Raw genomic sequence first — 18,757 nt, forward strand, 5'->3', positions numbered from 1 at the left:
TTACCCTAACCACGCACCCTTTTTTTTTTTTTTATCATCGTGGGACTATTTTTTAGATATTTATCGCAAAATGATAATCGAGGTCTATATTTCATTCGTCACCATCAGTCCTATTAATATACGAATTTCTTTCCTGCGCCCTTACCAGATTCGATTTTTCCAGATTTCACATTCATAAAACGTCATGCTTTTCAGTGACAGTTCCTTCATTGTTTTTCCTCTGTATGTGATCCATTATATTGAGAATGCTTAGCTTTAAGGTTCGCTGTCCATCAGAGTCAGAAAGGAAAAGGACCTGATAACAGATGTCTTTCTACTTTTCCAGTTTCTTCAGCCTCCAGTACACTCCACAGCTATCCCAATTCATAAGTTTCTTCAGGACCTCTGTGATGTGGCAGATAACTGACATGCTTGCTGGTGGCTCAGAAACTGGATATAAAATACAGGTTCCAAGCTTCCCCAGGGTTTGTGGTTTCTTTGGCTTACCTGTGTATGCATAGCCAAAACCAATAGAATCAGCTCTGCAGCCTTTGTCCCACCAAATTTTTGTGACCTCAGGGATGAGAGCATCCTTTCAGTGGTGAATGAATCTGGAAGTTTTAAAGGTGGATCTTTGTGTTGCGTTTTCCATTGCATTGAGTGTCTCTGTCTCTGTTTACCAATGCCTCCACCAAGGCTGGGTAGTGCACACTGCAGCAGTATGGACCCAAGAATCATGGTCCCCAGTGGAGAGTCATCTACAAATTAAACACTTGGAATTATGAGCCATTTGTTTTGCTCAAAAGGCTTTCTATCACCTTCTTTCAGGAAAGAGAATCTTGATCCAGATGGTCATCAAAGTGAACATGTTCTGCATAAACAAGTAGGAAGCTATGGGCTCTTATGCCCTCTAAATCTGTTTGTGGACAGGATATCACAATGCTCATCTTCAGGAGACCTACCTTCCAAGAATCCAGAACACATTGATGGACCTCCTCAAGGGAGTATTACAACCACATGAATGATCCCTAGTTCAAGGGATTATGGACAACTTGTTCGGTCATTGGGAAAGCCAGTTTAGGCCTGTTCACCTCAGAAGACAATAGAAAGGTTAAAGTTCTGCTCCAAACATCCAGGCAACTGCAGATCAGCTCCCAAAGCTTTTCTGTTAGACTGAAGAGTTGGTCTTCTCTATTCATACCCACCGATTCCTCTCGTTGCCAGAACCATCCAGAAGGTACTTTTGGAAAAGGCGAGGATAACCCTCATAGAACAAACCTGGCCTTGGCAAGTGGTATCCATATCTTGTCCATCTGTAAATTCAGTCTCATCACACAGAAGGAAGACAAGCTTTGCCAGTGCTAATGCTCACAACATAGATGTTGAATGAACAGTATTCTCCTCCTCGCTCCTTCCCAAAGAGGTGGGTGATCTGATTTCCATCAGGAAACGTTTAACCAGAAGATCCTATGGTTTCAAATAGAAGAGGTTTTCAACTCTGTGTAGGGCTAGCCAGGTTGCACCTTTCTCTTATAGTCTGAAAGTCTTGCTTCAGTATATGCTTTGCTTCTTGTCCTCAGGCCTTAGCACCTTTTCAATCAACATTAATCTCTGTGCCATTGTGGCATATTACCAGTAGGCGGCAGGAGCTCCAATCTCTCCAGTCATTGGTATCAAAATTTATTAAAGGATTATGGCATTCCAAACCTTCACTGCCTTAGGACCTCAGTGTGATGCTGGCTTAATTCATGAAATCTTTTGAAAATCTAGAGTTGGTGAACTTGAACTTTCTCACCAGGAAAGTGTTTCTCATGGCTGTAGCTTCAACATGAAGAGTAAGTGAACTACGGGCTGTAGTTTTATATTCAACATACTTACAATTTTTCACAATAGGGTGATCCTATGGACTCACTCCAGGTTCCTTCTGAAAGAGGTAACTGTATTCCATAGTACTCAAGCATCGTGCTACATATTAGAGATGTGCATTCGTTTTTGCCGAATTAGAAAATTTCAACGAAATTGTCCAATTCAGCATGGATCGGACGACCAGAAAAACAGTTGGGTTTTCCCTGAAATTTCGGGGGAAATCGTTTTTCGGTTTAGCGCGGGGGGCGGGGCACATTTATTAAAAAAAAAACAACAAAAAAAAAAACCCAACCCAAACCCACCCCAACCCTTCAAATTTACTTAATTACAAACCCCCCAAGACTTACTGAAAGCCCCGGGGGTCCCAGGAGCAATCTTCTGCTCTCAGGCTGTCGGGCCTGCCAGGAATCAAAATGGCGCCGGTGGCCCTTTGCCCTTAGGATGTGACAGGGGCTACCGGTGCCCATTGATTGGCCCCTGTCACATGGTAGGAGCAATGGATGGCCGGCGCCATCTTAGAAAATGGCGTGAGCCATCCATTGCTCCTTCCATGTGACAGGGGCCAACCAATGGCACTGGTAGCCCCTGTTACATGGTAAGTGCGAAGTGCCACAGGCGCCATTTTGATTAGCGGCAGCCGATGGCCCAAGAGGGAGAGATTGCTCCCGGGACCCTGCTGGACCACCAGGGCTTTTAGTAAGTCTTGGGGGGGGGGGGGGGATCGGGATGATGGGGGGTTGTAATTAAGTAAATTTGAAGGGTTGGGGTGGGTTTTTTGTCAAAAAGCACCGAAAAAAGAGCCGCAGGAAAACGACATTTTCCATGAGGCGCCAGAACCGCAGCCCCACCCGAAAACCTTAAACGATGCACATCTCTACTACATACATTCTTTCTAAGCTTATATTGCACACTAAAGAGAATGAGCACTTCACTCCTTGGACTGAGAGCCCCCTGGTATTTTACCTAAAGACTACTCAGCCTTACCGACAAGCTTCTGAACTGTTCATGTCCTTTGATCCCAATAGATTGGGAATGACAGTTGCCAAACAAACTCTGTCCAATTAGCTGGCAGGTTTGATAGTGCATTGTGATGTGCTGGCTGTCTCATAGATCACAGTCTGTCAAGGCATAACAAGTGAGAGCAAAGGTAACTCGGTGGCTTATTTCCTAGCTACTTCCACTGAAGACCTTTGCAAAGCTGCTACTTGCTTGTTTGTTCACTGGTTCATGTCTCACTACTGTCTGAACAGCATATCCTGAGAGATAACAACTTTGGACAAGCATTTAACCCAGTAGTCCATTCTACACTTGGGGCCAGGTTGTCTTTAGGTATGTGCTTCACATTACAGCGCTCAGCTTGGGATGCATTATGGCTAATTCAGGCCTGTTTATCGATGGAAAAAGCAAGATTGCTTACCTGTAAACAAGAATTTCCTTAGATAGCAGGGTGAATTTGCCATACTTCATATATGCCTGCCTCACTAAAATTTAAGCTCTGGAAGAGACTGCGGGGATCATGAAGCAGTGCATGTGTGCTGAGGACTCCCATGCATGCTCAGTCAAGTCTTTATTGAGCTCTCAGAGCTAGGTCTGTGTCACTGCTGTTGGATGATGTCACCCGCACATAATGGCTAATTCATCCTGCTGTCTATGGAGAATCCTTTACAGGTAAGCATACTTACATGACTGGAGGAAGAGAAAAGTGTGACCATTTGCTTATGTGTAAGATGGTTGCTAAATGTATTTGATCTTCACTGGAGAAGAACACCTTGGTTATTCCTGAGTTGCATAAAGGGGATTTGATAACTGAGAAGAAGTTTCCTCTCTACACTGGTATCTTTGCAACATTGTCTGTAAAATATAAGAAATGTAAATTTTCCATATGAATTAAACATGAGAACTGTGAATGGTCACTTCCTTCCTGAAAGCATTTGAAGAATAAACTTAGCCCCTGTTTTGGAACAGTTGTCCTGCCTTCCAGCTTGAGAAGTGTGTTCAGCTTGTGATTTGTGACAGCCTGGGACAAAATTTATTTTATCTCACCACTTACGGTACAAATCATCATCTAAAACTACCCGCACTTCAATAAATGCTGTGAGTGGTTTTTACCTACAAGGTTTGCCACCAGTATTCAAAGCAAAACTACAGAAAAGTACCCACACAAAGTTGCACCTTTTTGTGTGGATACTTTTTCAAGACAGACTTATATAGGTAATGTTGAGCAATCAAAACTACCCATGTAAGTCCTAACCAAGTCCCACCCTGGAAATGCCTCCAGACATACAAAGGTAAAATTATATGCATTAAAGACATTAATGGATATTACCCATGTAGAGAGTGGATAATAAAAAGCCCATTTTTTAATTTATTTAATGTTTTATGTACCGACATTCATTAGAAACATCACATCTGTTTCCATAAAACAAGAATGCAGCCAACAGGGCTTTACAGTGAAATAGATGTTGTACTGGGGAGGGGGGTGCCACAAGGAGGAGCAAAGGAAAATACAATATTAAGGTTTAGACAATATTCAGGTTTGGATATTATGTACAATCATTAAATGATGAAAGCTAATATAGGGAGGGAAACTGTCATATGAGATACTGTAAGTAAAGTCATTACAATGAGAGATACTAGAGTAGCGATGTTACAATATGAAAAGCTAATATGGAGGGGTAATACAGAAGTTGAATTTGAGATTATGAAAATATGTTACAATCAGGTATACTATGAGAGCATTGCTACGGTGGGTTGTTACAAAGTGATGTGCTCGGAAGTTACAAAGTGAAATGAAGGGAAAGCGATGTTACATTTTAAGAGAATAATACAAGGGGTATGAGAGGTTGTTACAATAGGATATACTATGAGAGCATTGCTGCAATAGGTTGTTACAATGTGGTATACTAAGGGAGCGATGTTACAATAGGAGATATTAATAGGGGGGAGAATATAATGGTTAGCTTAGAGGTTATGTACATTAAATTAAAAAAAAAAAGAGATAGGAGGAATGGGAAGGGGGTAAGGATATCTAAACAATTGAGTTACATGGGGGAACTGGGAGGGGGTAAGGGATGACATATTAAAATACAAGGAGGAGAGTATAACTTTGCAGTTAGGCGATGACCTTCGGAAGTTTATCTGGAGGGGTGGGAGGTGGCAAGATTTGGGGAGGAGCTTTGATTTATTGCTCTCCCAATGACTAGCTTTAAAAGAACCCCGAGCAAACTTCTAACTAGCCCATAGAATAGTCCTGCACACATGCAACTCGCAGCACAAACACAGACCCAAATGCACTCATCTGTAAGAGCAAACAGAAAAAACTGGAGACGGGGAGGGTGAAAATAGATTAAAGAGAGAGAGGGATGTAATTGCAGTATATAATAAGCACATACAAACAAAATAATTGCTCCTCACTCCTATTTGCCAACCTAATCACTCCGCTTTTTACCCCCTCCCTTGGTATGCAACCGAACACAAAGTGAGCAGGCGGGAACGCTGAGCCAATCTGCGGCCTTTCTGACGTGCTCCACAGCGGGGTGAAAACCTAGAATAACTTATCCTCATGGGGAATGTGTATTTCTGTTTGCTGAGTGGTGCTGTTTTGTTATCCGACCTTGGCATGTGTTCATTATGTAGAAATTATATTCTTGGTCTTGCAGACACACCCCACGCAGACTGCGTTCTTATCCAGTGTCGATCTTCACACACATTGCTCCTATCAGCTAATGCTGCCGGAGGCCATTGCTATTGTGTGTTCCCCGAAGCACAATGAGTAAGTTATTTCCCTTTAAATATTCTTCTTTCTGTCCTAGGCAGGTCTTGGATACTTTCAAAACAGCAGTATATCATAAAATTGAGGCAAATGGGACAGCAGAAAATGGGTATTTCTTTCAGTGAGCACTAATGTACGATATTTGGCCTGCATTTTTTATCTGTTTTATTTTGGAAATTAACAGTACAATCACAATTTACCTTTTTATTCTTTTGAACCAGTTATATTCATAATTAGTTGTAAATTTAGAATGTGAAGAACATTTAAGCAGGTGGGATGTATCAACCAGTTTCAGGTGCGTTGCAGAAAAAGCAAAATGCAGACTATTCATGTATAAGAAGATCCGATGTAGACATGCAGTCATTGTTTCAGTTACAAAATGAGATGTGTAGTTTACACACTAAAGATTTTTTTGACATCACATTTTCTTGGATGTGTTTGTTCTCTCTGCCTTTGTTTATTATAACTTTGTGCCAGAATGGAGGAAAAATTTTCAGATTTTGCAAAAAACATGGTGGCTCAATAAGCGTGCATTGCAGGTTTTGGATGCTTCTTTCTGAATGCAGATCGCTCTAACTAGGCACATCAGTGGAGTTTATTAGGCCAGCGGACCATTTGCTATCATGTTGAGTATAAAAAGTATATTTGAAAAACGAGCCTTACCCCCAGAATGCCCGGCAGTTCTTAGCCTCTCCAAAGTTCTCTTTCTCTCCTCGGAGAGTCAGTCAAACAGCTCCGGCTTTCAAGGATCCGCCGGTCCAGACGTCACACGGGAGGGCGTGGCTTCGGCAACGCCATCGGGGCGAGGAAATGCGAGCCTTACCCCCGGAATGCCCAGCAGTTCTTAGCCTCTCCAAAGTTCTCTTTTCCTGGCCCTGACGCTAAAACCAGTTGTACAATGCAGTTAAGACTCAATCTCTAAACCTCTTTAAAAGTGTCTCCATTTATTTTGTGTTCTGTCCAGCACTGGAATATTCAGGCTTACCAATGCTGGGATGCTTGAAGTTTCTGCTTGTAAGAAAAAGGGATTTCATCCACACAGCAAGGATCCTAGGCAATTTAATGTAAGTACAGAAGAGGCTACTTTTTTTTTTTGTTGATGGAAACAAGCATGGAAACCTTTCCTCTAAATGATATTTAAAGAGCCGCACATGTGCGTAAGTGGGGGGATTTTAGTAGATGCTCGCGGCAACGCATTAGGACGCATGTTATAAAATCCACTACCTGCGCACACGAGTTTATATTGACATGAGCATTTGCGTGCAAATGCCATCTCGTGCGCGTAAGTGTGGTGGGGGAGGGGGGATTTTAGTAAATGTGCGTGGTGACACATTAGGGCCTATTTCCCAGTACCCTTCCATTTCTCTCCTGCAAAGGAGTGAATTTCCTAAACCCACTACCTAATCTGCCTCCCTTTTACCCTACTAGCCTTGACCCCTAAACCCCACTGACCACACTAGATTTTTTTTTGTTTTACTACTTACCCGCAGTCCGTAGCAGCAGGAAATTACGCGGTCATTGGATCCCGGCGCTCGCTTTTGCATGACACTAACTTAATGGTGTTGTCCTGGCCCGCCCATGCCCTGCACCACCTCTTTTTGCAAAAATCTTTCCAGCGTGCGTACCGGGAGATACGCGTGTGGCCGTGGGCCTTTTAAAATAGTCATGCCAGCTTGGCCATGTGTAGAGTTTTTGAAAATCTACTTGTATGGGAACATCCTACAATTTGTACAGTCACTGCTATTTCATGGAAGATATATTTAACCTTTCCTTTGGAATAAAATTGAAAATAAAAAATGACCATGCATTTCAAATCCCTACCCAAATATTTCTGTGCTGGCTCAGTTTTAGATTAGTGATTCCTAGCCAGCTGGATACTTATCTATAATTTCATAGTATTACTGAAGCTTAAGTGCAAGGTTACCTTTTGTATTTCTGGTCATGCAGTAAGAAAATAACTTTTTCAGTTGAAATAAAGTGCTATAAAATTGTGTGTAATGAACAAATAAGTAAATAATTTCTTAAAATGTATTTAATAGTTGACTTTCATTATTATGCACTTTATTTCTTAATTGCAGTGAAAAAAAAGTGTTCTAAAAGAAATTCAATGTAGAGTGCTGTAGAATAGCACAAATTCTCTTATGGCAGATAGTGTAGAGTTCTAGGAGCTGTACTAGGCTTAGATTACTATTGCTGAACTACCACAAGAGTTCTCCCAGAAATGACATGCACTTTCCTGATCCCACAGGTCCTTTGTTCACTGGTTAAATAGTGAAACTTTCTCTGCATGGGGTTGACGTAATAAAATCAGAGCTAAAATTGGAGTTAGATTTTATTGCAGACCCCACAGAATGCAGGAAGCTAATGACATGCAAATTGACCAGGAGTAAAAAAAAAAAAAAAAGCGCACACAGCATTAAAACCACGCTTTTTTTGACTCCTGGTTCATTTGCATGCCCAACCCATGTTTAAAAAAAAATAAATTCCCAAACACCCCCAGTGGGCCCAATCTGGCCTGGGCAGGCTGAGGTGCTCAGGTCAAGCTGGGCAGAGTGGACTGACCTGGCAAGTCCTTCCTTCCTCTCTCTTACATTAAAATAGAGTCTGGGTCTGGGTCCCCTCCCAGTTGCCCATCTCCTCTCTCCCTCAGCTTAAAATGAAATCGCTGGCAGGTCCATGTCATGGTTGGGTACATCCAGGCAGTCAGTCAGGATAGCTCCTCTCCTCGGCCCCCTCCCTCTCCCTTTAAAAAATCAAATTGGGCCATGGAACTCTCCAGCCCTACCCACCTGGGAGGACCTCCCTCACTGACAGCTGATTGGTTCTTTCAAAATTGCAAGTCAGTGAAAGGACCAATCCCCTTTCAGAATTCTGAAAGTCCAGCATTCTCAAAAGGGATTAGTTTCATTTTGTACATCGCTTTGGGCGATAATTTATTATCTGTAAAGCAATTAATAAATGACAGTAAATAAATTTAGTTCTTTCACTGATATGACAGTGAGGGGACCAATCGGCTTATATCAGTCCCCATGAAAACAAATGTATTTAACCTGTCTTTGAAGTTTGTTAAAGCAACACCCTTCCAAATCCCCAGTGCCCACCTGAGCAGCCATGCTGGCCAGAGTGCCACGAATTACGTCAGTGTTTCTGATGGGTCCATGCTGACAGTGATATAAATTTCATCCCACTTGCTGCTTGGATAAATGGGATGCCAGTAAATGTCACTTAACACGGAATGTTTTAAGTGACATGAACGTGTTTAGAGGACCAGGAGTCAAATAATTAAAAAAATATATATATACCCTCATAGTAAACCCTCTTTGTTTCTGCTGGTTTTAGCTCTGTAGCAAAGGCACAAAAAAGGACAATTCATTGGTTGAAAAGTTTGTTGTTGCTAACTACACTGGTTTGGGTTTGCCAAGTTGAAAAATATGATTTTATGCTTTTCCAAAATGAAAGGATTGTGTTACAAAAAGTGTGCCCAGGTAACAAAAACGTAGCAAATTATATGCTACTGCCCTGAAATTGAATTATGTTTTGCCCACTACTTTTGCTTAACTCTGCCTGTTAATTTATTATGTTCATCTGCACATCTCTGTCTTGTTTATCGGTAATAGACAAATCAGGAATTGCCATCTATGGACCATAGAAAAGTATATGATTATACTCGCATTTAATGAGAACATGTTAGTATGGACTAGGATTAAAGCTGAGCTTTCACAATAGATTCATAGCTTATGTATTTGATTTTGATAATTCTCTTTAAGAACTTCCTAGGTCACAAGGAAGCAATGCAAAGTGTAGAATTTAGAAATCTATCCAAGTTAGAAATGAAAGCCTCAAAGATCAAGATTTTCCAGATAACTGGTACACAAGTACTGTAGATTTGATTGCACATTGGGATGAATAATGGATTTATTTCTCTTACAGGTGTGTAAACATATTGTTGTAAAAGACACAAAAATAACCCTTCTGGATCTGAGGTGATATGGCTGAAGACCAGACAGATTCTCAAAGGGGAAAGGGGCTGCCAGTTTTCCTATGACATTTTCAGAAACGACGACTGAAGTTTTATATTTATAGATTCTAAATGTATTGTTTGATATTTATTGTTGACATTTTGCATTTTGTTTCTGTAAAGATAGTTGACAGAGTGATATTAATCCTATTCACAATGTGTATGTTTGAGTAGGTAACCTAAGAATAAATGAATCTTTATACCACACAGGTGAAATGCTTACAGTGATTTTGGGGATCATTTTGTTGCACTTGCCTGTATAGATGCTCTAGGTATATCATATGAACAAGGGAGTGTGTATATTTATTTCTCACAGGACAAGCAGGATGGTAGTCCTCACATATGGGTGACATCACAGGATGGAGCCCAATCACGGAACACTTGTCAAAGTTTCTAGAATTTTGACTGGCACCTACTGGGCATGCCCAGCATGGCACTAAATCTGCAGCCAGAAGGGGTCCCCCTTCAGTCTTTTTTTTTTCCACGCAGCAGTAGCCACGCAGGTTAAGGAGCTCCACAGAGATTCCTGACAGGAATTTTCCTCACGGAATTACTAAAAACCTTAATATCCCACAGGGGTCCCCTCTCAAATTTTTGCTTCCGCGGTACTCTGGTTGATTCCCGTTGAGTTTGGCCCTTGTGGCCTACTGGCCATCAACCACACTGTGGCTCAATTTTTCAAAGGCCATGGCTTCGAGGTTCCGTCGGTGCCCTGACTGCGCTCGCACCATGTCCATAACGTCCATAAAGTCTGTGTAATGTGCCTCTGGTGTGAGCATGCTGTCCTGACTTGCACCAAATGTGCCTTAATGACACTAAAAGGTCGCAAAGCCAGAATGGAGAAAATGGAACTTCTTTTCCGTTCTCAAACTCCGATGCAGTCTATCGCTTCGTCGTCAGAACCGGCACAGACTGGTGACCGTCCTGTGTCGACGACTTCCCGGCCATATACTACCTCTACTCCCCCTCAGGACCAAGGGGATCATAGAGAGAAACATCGGCATCGACACTGAAAGCCTCGGACCATCGATGAAGGAAAATCATCGACCTCACCATCATCCGAGCTGCCATTGAAGAAACCCCATCCAGAAAAGGCATCAACCCTTTCTGGGACTGGGTCACAGAGGCAACCCTCACCCTGATGAGTATTGGGAGCCACCTTTAACGGTGGTCCCTCCGGCTATGCCTCTGCCTCCTTCTCCCCTTCCGGAGCCGGGGCTGATTGCTCCAGGTCTCCATGAAGAGCTGGACCGGATGGTTCAGGAGGCCATCGATAAGGTGATGCACAGATTCCAAATTCCTCCGATGCCGAAACCAGTGCCGATTGTGGAACCGACCACCGATCCCATTCCGGCAGCATTGGCACCGCTGCTCTCGAAAATGGAAGCGCTTATAGCCGCTTTTCCACCAATGGATCCTGGGTCACCGATGGCTCCGGTGCCTTCTCCACTTACTCTGTCTTCCTCCATCTGGAGTCCTGCCGATGCCGCGGCCATCAGCGCCACTGATCCATCCATCGATGCCCTCGATGCCTTCATCGGTGCCTCCAGTACTTCCCTTGATGCCTTCAGAGCCTAGAACAGGACCTTCAGGAATACCTTTGTCCCGTCCCTCTCAGGTTCCTAGAGAGACAGGTGCTGATCCCTATGACACCTGGACTGACAATTCATCCCCAGACACCAATGATTTACAATCACCACCTTCTCCTACTGAAAGCATGAAACGTTCTCCTCCAGAGGACTTGTCCTTCATAAATTTTGTGAAGGAAATGTCTGAGTTGGTTCCCTTCCAACTACAGACTGAACAAGATGATAGGCATCAGATGATGGAACTGTTACAATTTCTGAATGCCCCCAAGGAAATAACCTCCATCCCTATCCATCAGGTTCTTTTGGATCTTCTCAAAAAGAATTGGGAACACCCTGGTTCGGTAGCTCCAGTCAACCGAAAAGCAGATACCACTTACTTGGTCCATTCAGCTCCAGGGTTCCAAAAACCTCAGCTGGATCACCAATCCATAGTGGTAGTATCTGCCCAAAAGAGGGCACGACGCTCAAAACCCCACTCTTCCTTCCCCCCCCCCCCCCCCCCCCCCCAGGTAAGGAGCAGAAATTCCTGGATGCCATTGGCTGGCATGTTTTCCAGGGATCAGTGCTCATCTCTCGGATCGCCTCTTACCAGTCATATATGACCAGTATAATAGGGTCTTATTCAAGCAGATACAGGACTTTGCAGAGTCCCTGCCTCAGCAATTCCAGGATCAGCTACAAACCCTGGTTCACAAGGGGTTTGAAGCGGGGAAACATGAAATAAGGTCCTCTTACGATATCTTCGCTTCCAGGGTATCTGCAGCTGCTATTTCTGCAAGAAGATGGGCCTGGCTTAAGTCTTCGGACTTGCGCCCTGAAGTAGAAGACAGATCTGCCTTGCATAGGAGACAATCTGTTTGAACAGATCCATCGGACAGTGGCAGAACTCAAGGAGCATCATGAGACCCTTCGCCAACTCTCTCTGATGCCTTCTGAGTATTCCTCTAAACAACCATTCAGGAAGGACACCAAAAAAGTCATTCTTCCGTCTAAAGAAGTCCTATCCACCACCGTCTAGAGGTCGTTCTATGAGGCCTTTCCAGAAGGCCCAGTCTCATCAACCTCGTAAACAAAAGCTGCAAGCAGCTCCTCAGCCGGGCCCTGCTTCCTGTTTTTGACTCCTGCATAGAGAGCAGCAGCCAGCTTCCACTGCCACAGGTACCACTGGGAGGTCGATTTGTGCCATTTCAACAACATATGGCACACAATCACCTTGGACCAGTGGGTCCTTGCCATAATCTCTCAAGGTTATCACCTGAACTTTCTCTCCATCCCACCAGATTCCCCACCTCGGCTGACGTGGGGAACATCAGACTATTCACTATTCCTGGATCAGGAAGTCTCCCTACTCCTTCAATCCAGAGCAATCGAGCCAGTGCCCTACTCCCAACAGGGCCTAGGCTTCTATTCCCGGTACTTTCTAATCCCCAAAAAATCAGGCGGCGTTCATCCAATTCTGGACCTGCGTGCCCTCAACAAGTATCTCAACGAGAAAAGTTCAAGATGGTAACCTTGGGTTCCCTCCTTCCTCTTCTGCAAAGAGGAGACTGGCTCTGCTCTCTAGACCTCTAGGATGCATACACACACATTGTGATATTTTGCTATAATGGTTTAATCTAGTAGCATAAACCAACTGTCCTTTAACTCCTTAATAGGTGAGCACTGAGCAAGGATTCAAGTATAGCTGTGGAAATAGTATCTGGTCTGTCTAGTATTACCTACATATATTATTATATTCACTGAGATTACTGTATTAAACCAAGTTTATGAAAAATTATAGTGGAAGTCAGACTTTAAAGTTGGATTATGTGCCATCATAGCAATCATGTATTGTATCATCTCAGCTAGTTATAGTATTTATTTAAGATAGTCATGCTGCAGCTACTGGATGACTCAGGCCTACAGAGCCTTTTACCTATAGGCCACAGACTTAGAGTGATTTTCTGTCAGTAGTGACAAAGTTACTAACATCTGAATATCATTTGGTGTCATATGTGAAATGTTTGTGATGCTGGTTATTTCCCAGTAGGCAGGTGTCCACATCATCACTAAAAAGAGACACCTTCAGAGTTTGACACAAATTAATACCTTCCCACCTTTAGAGGAGGTCCCTCCAGAGTAGGGTTGAGGTATAAGAACATAAGAAAATGCCATACTGGGTCAGACCAAGGGTCCATCAAGCCCAGCATCCTGTTTCCAACAGTGGCCAATCCAGGTCATAAGAACCTGGCAAGTACCCAAAAACTAAGTCTATGCCATGTAACCATTGCTAATGGCAGTGGCTATTCTCTAAGTGAACTTAATAGCAGGTAATGGACTTCTCCTCCAAGAACTTATCCAATCCTTTTTTAAACACAGCTATACTAACTGCACGAACCACATTCTCTGGCAACAAATTCCAGAGTTTAATTGTGCGTTGAGTAAAAAAGAACTTTCTCCAATTAGTTTTAAATGTGCCCCATGCTAACTTCATGGAGTGTCCCCTAGTCTTTCTACTATCCGAAAGAGTAAATAACCGATTCACATCTACCCGTTCTAGACCTCTCATGATTTTAAACACCTCTATCATATCCCCCCTCAGTCGTCTCTTCTCCAAGCTGAAAAGTCCTAACCTCTTTAGTCTTTCCTCATAGGGGAGTTGTTCCATTCCCCTTATCATTTTGGTAGCCCTTCTCTGTACCTTCTCCATCGCAATTATATCTTTTTTGAGATGCGGCGACCAGAATTGTACACAGTATTCAAGGTGCGGTCTCACCATGGAGCGATACAGAGGCATTATGACATTTTCCATTTTATTCATCATTCCTTTTCTAATAATTCCCAACATTCTGTTTGCTTTTTTGACTGCCGCAGCACACTGAACCGACAATTTCAATGTGTTATCCACTATGACACCTAGATCTCTTTCTTGGGTTGTAGCACCTAATGTGGAACCCAACATTGTGTAATTATAGCATGGGTTATTTTTCCCTATATGCATCACTTTGCACTTATCCACATTAAATTTCATCTGCCATTTGGATGCCCAATTTTCCAGTCTCACAAGGTCTTCCTGCAATTTATCACAATCTGCTTGTGATTTAACTACTCTGAACAATTTTGTGTCATCTGCAAATTTGATTATTTCACTCGTCGTATTTCTTTCCAGATCATTTATAAATATATTGAACAGTAAGGGTCCCAATACAGATCCCTGAGGCACTCCACTGTCCACTCCCTTCCATTGAGAAAATTGCCCATTCAATCCTACTCTCTGTTTCCTGTCTTTTAGCCAGTTTGCAATCCACGAAAGGACATCACCACCTATCCCATGACTTTTTACTTTTCCTAGAAGCCTCTCATGAGGAACTTTGTCAAATGCCTTCTGAAAATCCAAGTATACTATATCTACCGGTTCACCTTTATCCACATGTTTATTAACTCCTTCAAAAAAGTGAAGCAGATTTGTGAGGCAAGACTTATGGGTAGGGTAGAAAAGGGAAACTTGCACTTCCACACTCAGCCCTGTGCTCTGTGGACAAAGAGAGAACTTTGGTTGCTAGAACTGTCAATCCAGCACCTTTCATGAAAACTAAATTCACTAGGAAAAAAGGCAAAAATTAGATGGGTTAATTTCTTTTCTGTGAGATTTATTTAGCATGCACCGAAAGGACAATTTACTGATTCAACCACTAGGTGGCAGTTTCAGCCATTGATTGAAGCTTGCAGTGTCTGCAGAGATGAAAAGAATAAATGCAATTTCAGAAACTAGTAATGTTGGGTAAAGTGGAAAAAAAAATCCTCTAAGATTTCTCTTCTGATGGATGGATGGATGGATGTGACAAAGCAAAGGTATAAAAGGAACACATAGGCTGGTGCAGTATCGGCACGTAGAAAGTGGGTGCTCAATGCTAAGCACCTGCTTTCCTAACGCGCAATCAACCACCTCTCCTGGGCACCTGAACCTTGCCCTCGAACTTTCCGAAAAAAACTGAAGACCTGGCTCTTCCTTCAGGCCTTCCCCTAACTTTCTAAGCCATTAATTTTACCAGCTAATGCCCCGCCATGTTTAGACATTATAATTAAGCCGCCGTTTCTTTTGTTTCACTGCCTTTTCTAGTTCTCCTCAGTTACACTGTCCTGTACCTCTGACTAGCCTAGCCCCAAGTTATCTACCCTTGTTATATGTAACTTCTGCTTCTAGTGAATTGTTCTTGTTTAAGTTATACCCTTTGTTACATGTAAACCGATCTGATATGAAATTTTTCATGAAGGTCGGTATAGAAAAATGTTAAATAAATAAATAAATAAATAAATATTTAAATTGTCTGCCATGCTAAAAAGGGCATGCTAGGAAAAGTTTTTTGCATCCCTAGCGCATCCTTGGCATCGAGCGCATAAGAGACATGGCTGGCCGCCCAGCAGCTGACCTGACCTAAGCTCCCTTCCTTCCAAGGTCTGGCCCGATAGGCCAAGCAATCCGGGTCAGACTCAGGGGGGGGGGGGGTCCAGTACCTGAATGCGGGAATCCAAGGTTTTTACGATAAAATGTTCCTTGCCAGACTGCAAATCTTGTCCCTCCCGACCAGGAATGCCTGCCGGAGACCCTCCTCCAGCAGGGCTGTTCTCGATTGGTCCTTTTCACTGACATTTGTCTGTGAAAAGGACCAATCCCCTTTTAGATCCTGTCAGTGAAAAGGACCAATCGGGAACAGCCCTGTCGGAGGAGGGTCTCCGGCAGGGGTTCCTGGCTGGGAGGGAGGAGATTTGCCGTCTTCGAGGGCGGTTTTATCATAAGGACTTCAGATTCCTGACTTCAGGTACTGGACCCCCAGGTCCGATCCGGCCTGCTTAGCCCATTGGGCCAGACCTTGGAGGTGGTCAGATCAATTTAAAAAAAAAAATTTTTTTTTTTACCTTATTCCTTTTTCTGTTCCTCTCTTAATATCTCCATGATATTACGTCGGAGGAAATACAGAAAAGCAGTATTTTCTGCTTTTCTGTGCACTTTTTGGGCTCCTTCAAAATTAACACCTGTTTGGGGCAGGCATTAATTTTGGAGAGTAAAAACGTGCACCTTGGGCGCACAATTTTTTTTTGTATTGGATGGAATAGCTAATAGCCTCATCAACATGAATTTACATGTGATGAGCACTATTAGCTATGCACGCAATTGGACGTGCGTTCTGGATGCGCCAACTCCTGTTTTGCATTGGGGGTTATGGACATGTGTCCAGTCGCGCGTTGAGCTATGTGCTGCGGCCAGTGCATGGTACTGCATTGCCTGTTAATCTGGAGTCTTGACTCAGCCCAACTAATGAAGTGAAATAACTAATGGGACTGGAAAAATGCCACATGCTTTGCAAAGAGATGGAAGTGATATCATATAAGGCATCAAAATAATGAAAAATTCACAGCTTACTGCCTAATGCAGTTAGGTTTAATCGTATACATCTCAGAACTCCAAACAACTTTTAAATATTTTTATATTGGTTAACTAAATCTATAGTGTCTCCCAAAAGTCCCAAATCCAATAAATCTCACTAGGCGGTAAGCCGTGATTTGATGCCTTATTGACACCAGTTATGTCCATTTATTTGTTAAGCACATGGCATCATTCCAAGCTCCTTATAGTTATTTTACAAAGCAAAGGTTGAAACAGAGGCCTCAATCTGTGGTTCTTTTGTTTACTGCTTTCTAACTGTAAGCCATGATTAAGGATTTTACCTTTATCCCAGCTATCTGGATTTGTACTGGGCCCTCAATGTGCTTTGCATGCTGTTGTGTGCTCTGAATGTTCCTCTAATATTTGTACATGTGGGTTTGCACAAGCTGCTGCAGTATATGTGAAGTTGATGGCTGGCATTATGGCCCTGCCAATAACTCATAAGTATGTATTTGGGAGAGGCAGGAATAACCTTTTTCTTTGTTGGACTTTTTCTTACTAGAATAGCAGTACTGTTTCATGCAGTGATGGTACAAGCTGTTTTTTCTTTAATGATGCAGAGTGAGTTGCATTAAATGCCAACTTGGTATTTAAATGCGATTTAAAAAAAAAAAAAAAAAAAAAAAGCATTAGATATTATACTTTTAAATTGTCTTGTTCAGCCACACTGTTACTACTTTCCCAAAAGAATACTTCATCTTTTATCCTACTTTCCAAAGGAAAGAAGGCTTATGAGATGACCATGTCTATCCATGTGTATATGTCCTTGTGTAACCTTTTGTAATAACTTTTGTGTGTTTAGTGTCCTGTTCACGCCAAATTTTCAGGACATCTTAAAAGGTCTAAAGGGATCCTGATGGGCCTACTTTTTTTTTTATCCATGCATGGAAAATAGGCTCCATTAGTTCTGCATGGAACTCCTTGTATTTCAGTGAGAGGCAATTTAAAAAACATACCTGTATGTATTTTGCACTATGTGGTGCTATTTCTAACCTCAAAGAAGGTATGTCTTCCAGTATTATCAGTTTTAAAGAACATTAGTATTCTTGGGGACTTTATTCGATAAAATGTTTTTCTATAGCGAGAAGCCATTTGGAATAAAGCCCTAATTCTGTTGCACTTCTAAGTAAATCAACAAAGATTTTTTTAAAGCTTTTTTTCTGGGCGGGAAGAGGATTTGAATAAATTAGCAAAATAAGCCAATATTGTTTTGAAATTCCTTTGTTTCATTCTGATCACCAAACCCTGCTCAGGATGTTATTCCCATCTGTTTGTAGTAAAGAAAGGACCTGCTTTACTAAGCCTCTTTTTCCCCATGGGTTCAGAATATACATACATGCCAATAAGTGAATTTGCCCTACGTCATACACTGCCAGTGGATTTGAAGTTGTGTTCTAGAAGTTTTTCTGACCCCTAGTTCAGTGCTGTAACAGGAGTGTCGAGCTCTGGGCCTCAAGGATTGCATGCCAATCAGCTTTTCAAAATATCCCTAATGAATAATTGTTTTCATATAGGATATGATATGTATCTTATGGGTCCATGTTGACCTCAGTTGAAAAAAGCAATTTGTAGCCAGTATTTACTTTCATTATTTAGTAGCATTTATTTTTAGTGTGCATTTTAAATCACTGTGATGTCATAGCAAGTATTCTTTCACGATGGTACTGCATGTGAATGCACCTAAGTTTTATATAAAATTAATTTTAAAACCAAAGCAATAGCTGGTTCAGCTAGCACAGGCGGGTGTATTGGCAATGCCATGTGTTGCCAGAGAGAGGGTCCTGGGTTCCATTCCCTGATCAGGACTGTGCAGTATTAGCATTCACAGTCTTTGGGGGGGAGGGGGGAAAGGAGCCCCAGTCATTGCTCAACAGCGACACCCAGTGGCCAGAGACAGGGACCACTTTACCATGCTCTGGAAGGAGGTATTGTCTGTGCCCCCATGCCCGAGAACTGTCACTGCAATGGCTGGCTATGGGAGTTGGGAGGAGATATAAAATATGGAGGAAATTCCTGGGTAGTTGTAAATGAAGCTTTATGGCACAGTTCCTAAAGGAGACCAACTCCAATTCTGCTGAAAGCCCAAAGAAACAGGAGAAAACTGAAGG

The 18,757-nt window shown here is 42.4% G+C and overlaps 1 protein-coding gene across 6 annotated transcripts in view; it reads left to right on the forward strand.

The window, feature by feature from the left end:
- Positions 1-9,842, forward strand: part of STAMBPL1 (STAM binding protein like 1) — a 129,827-nt gene extending 119,985 nt beyond the window's left edge. For 5 of the 6 annotated variants that reach the window (XM_029609815.1, XM_029609817.1, XM_029609816.1 and 2 more), the window contains 3 exons: positions 5,505-5,617; positions 6,582-6,681; positions 9,548-9,842. In XM_029609815.1, coding sequence (XP_029465675.1) covers positions 5,505-5,617; positions 6,582-6,681; positions 9,548-9,604 — 270 coding nt within the window. In that variant the 3' untranslated portion in view covers positions 9,605-9,842. Of the gene's footprint in view, positions 1-5,504; positions 5,618-6,581; positions 6,682-9,547 lie in introns of those variants that run through there. The other variant, XM_029609820.1, reaches the window with a different exon arrangement.
- The last annotated feature ends 8,915 nt before the right edge of the window (positions 9,843-18,757 follow it).

This window comes from Rhinatrema bivittatum, chromosome 7 (assembly GCF_901001135.1).
Source record: "Rhinatrema bivittatum chromosome 7, aRhiBiv1.1, whole genome shotgun sequence".
Taxonomy (NCBI): domain Eukaryota; kingdom Metazoa; phylum Chordata; class Amphibia; order Gymnophiona; family Rhinatrematidae; genus Rhinatrema; species Rhinatrema bivittatum.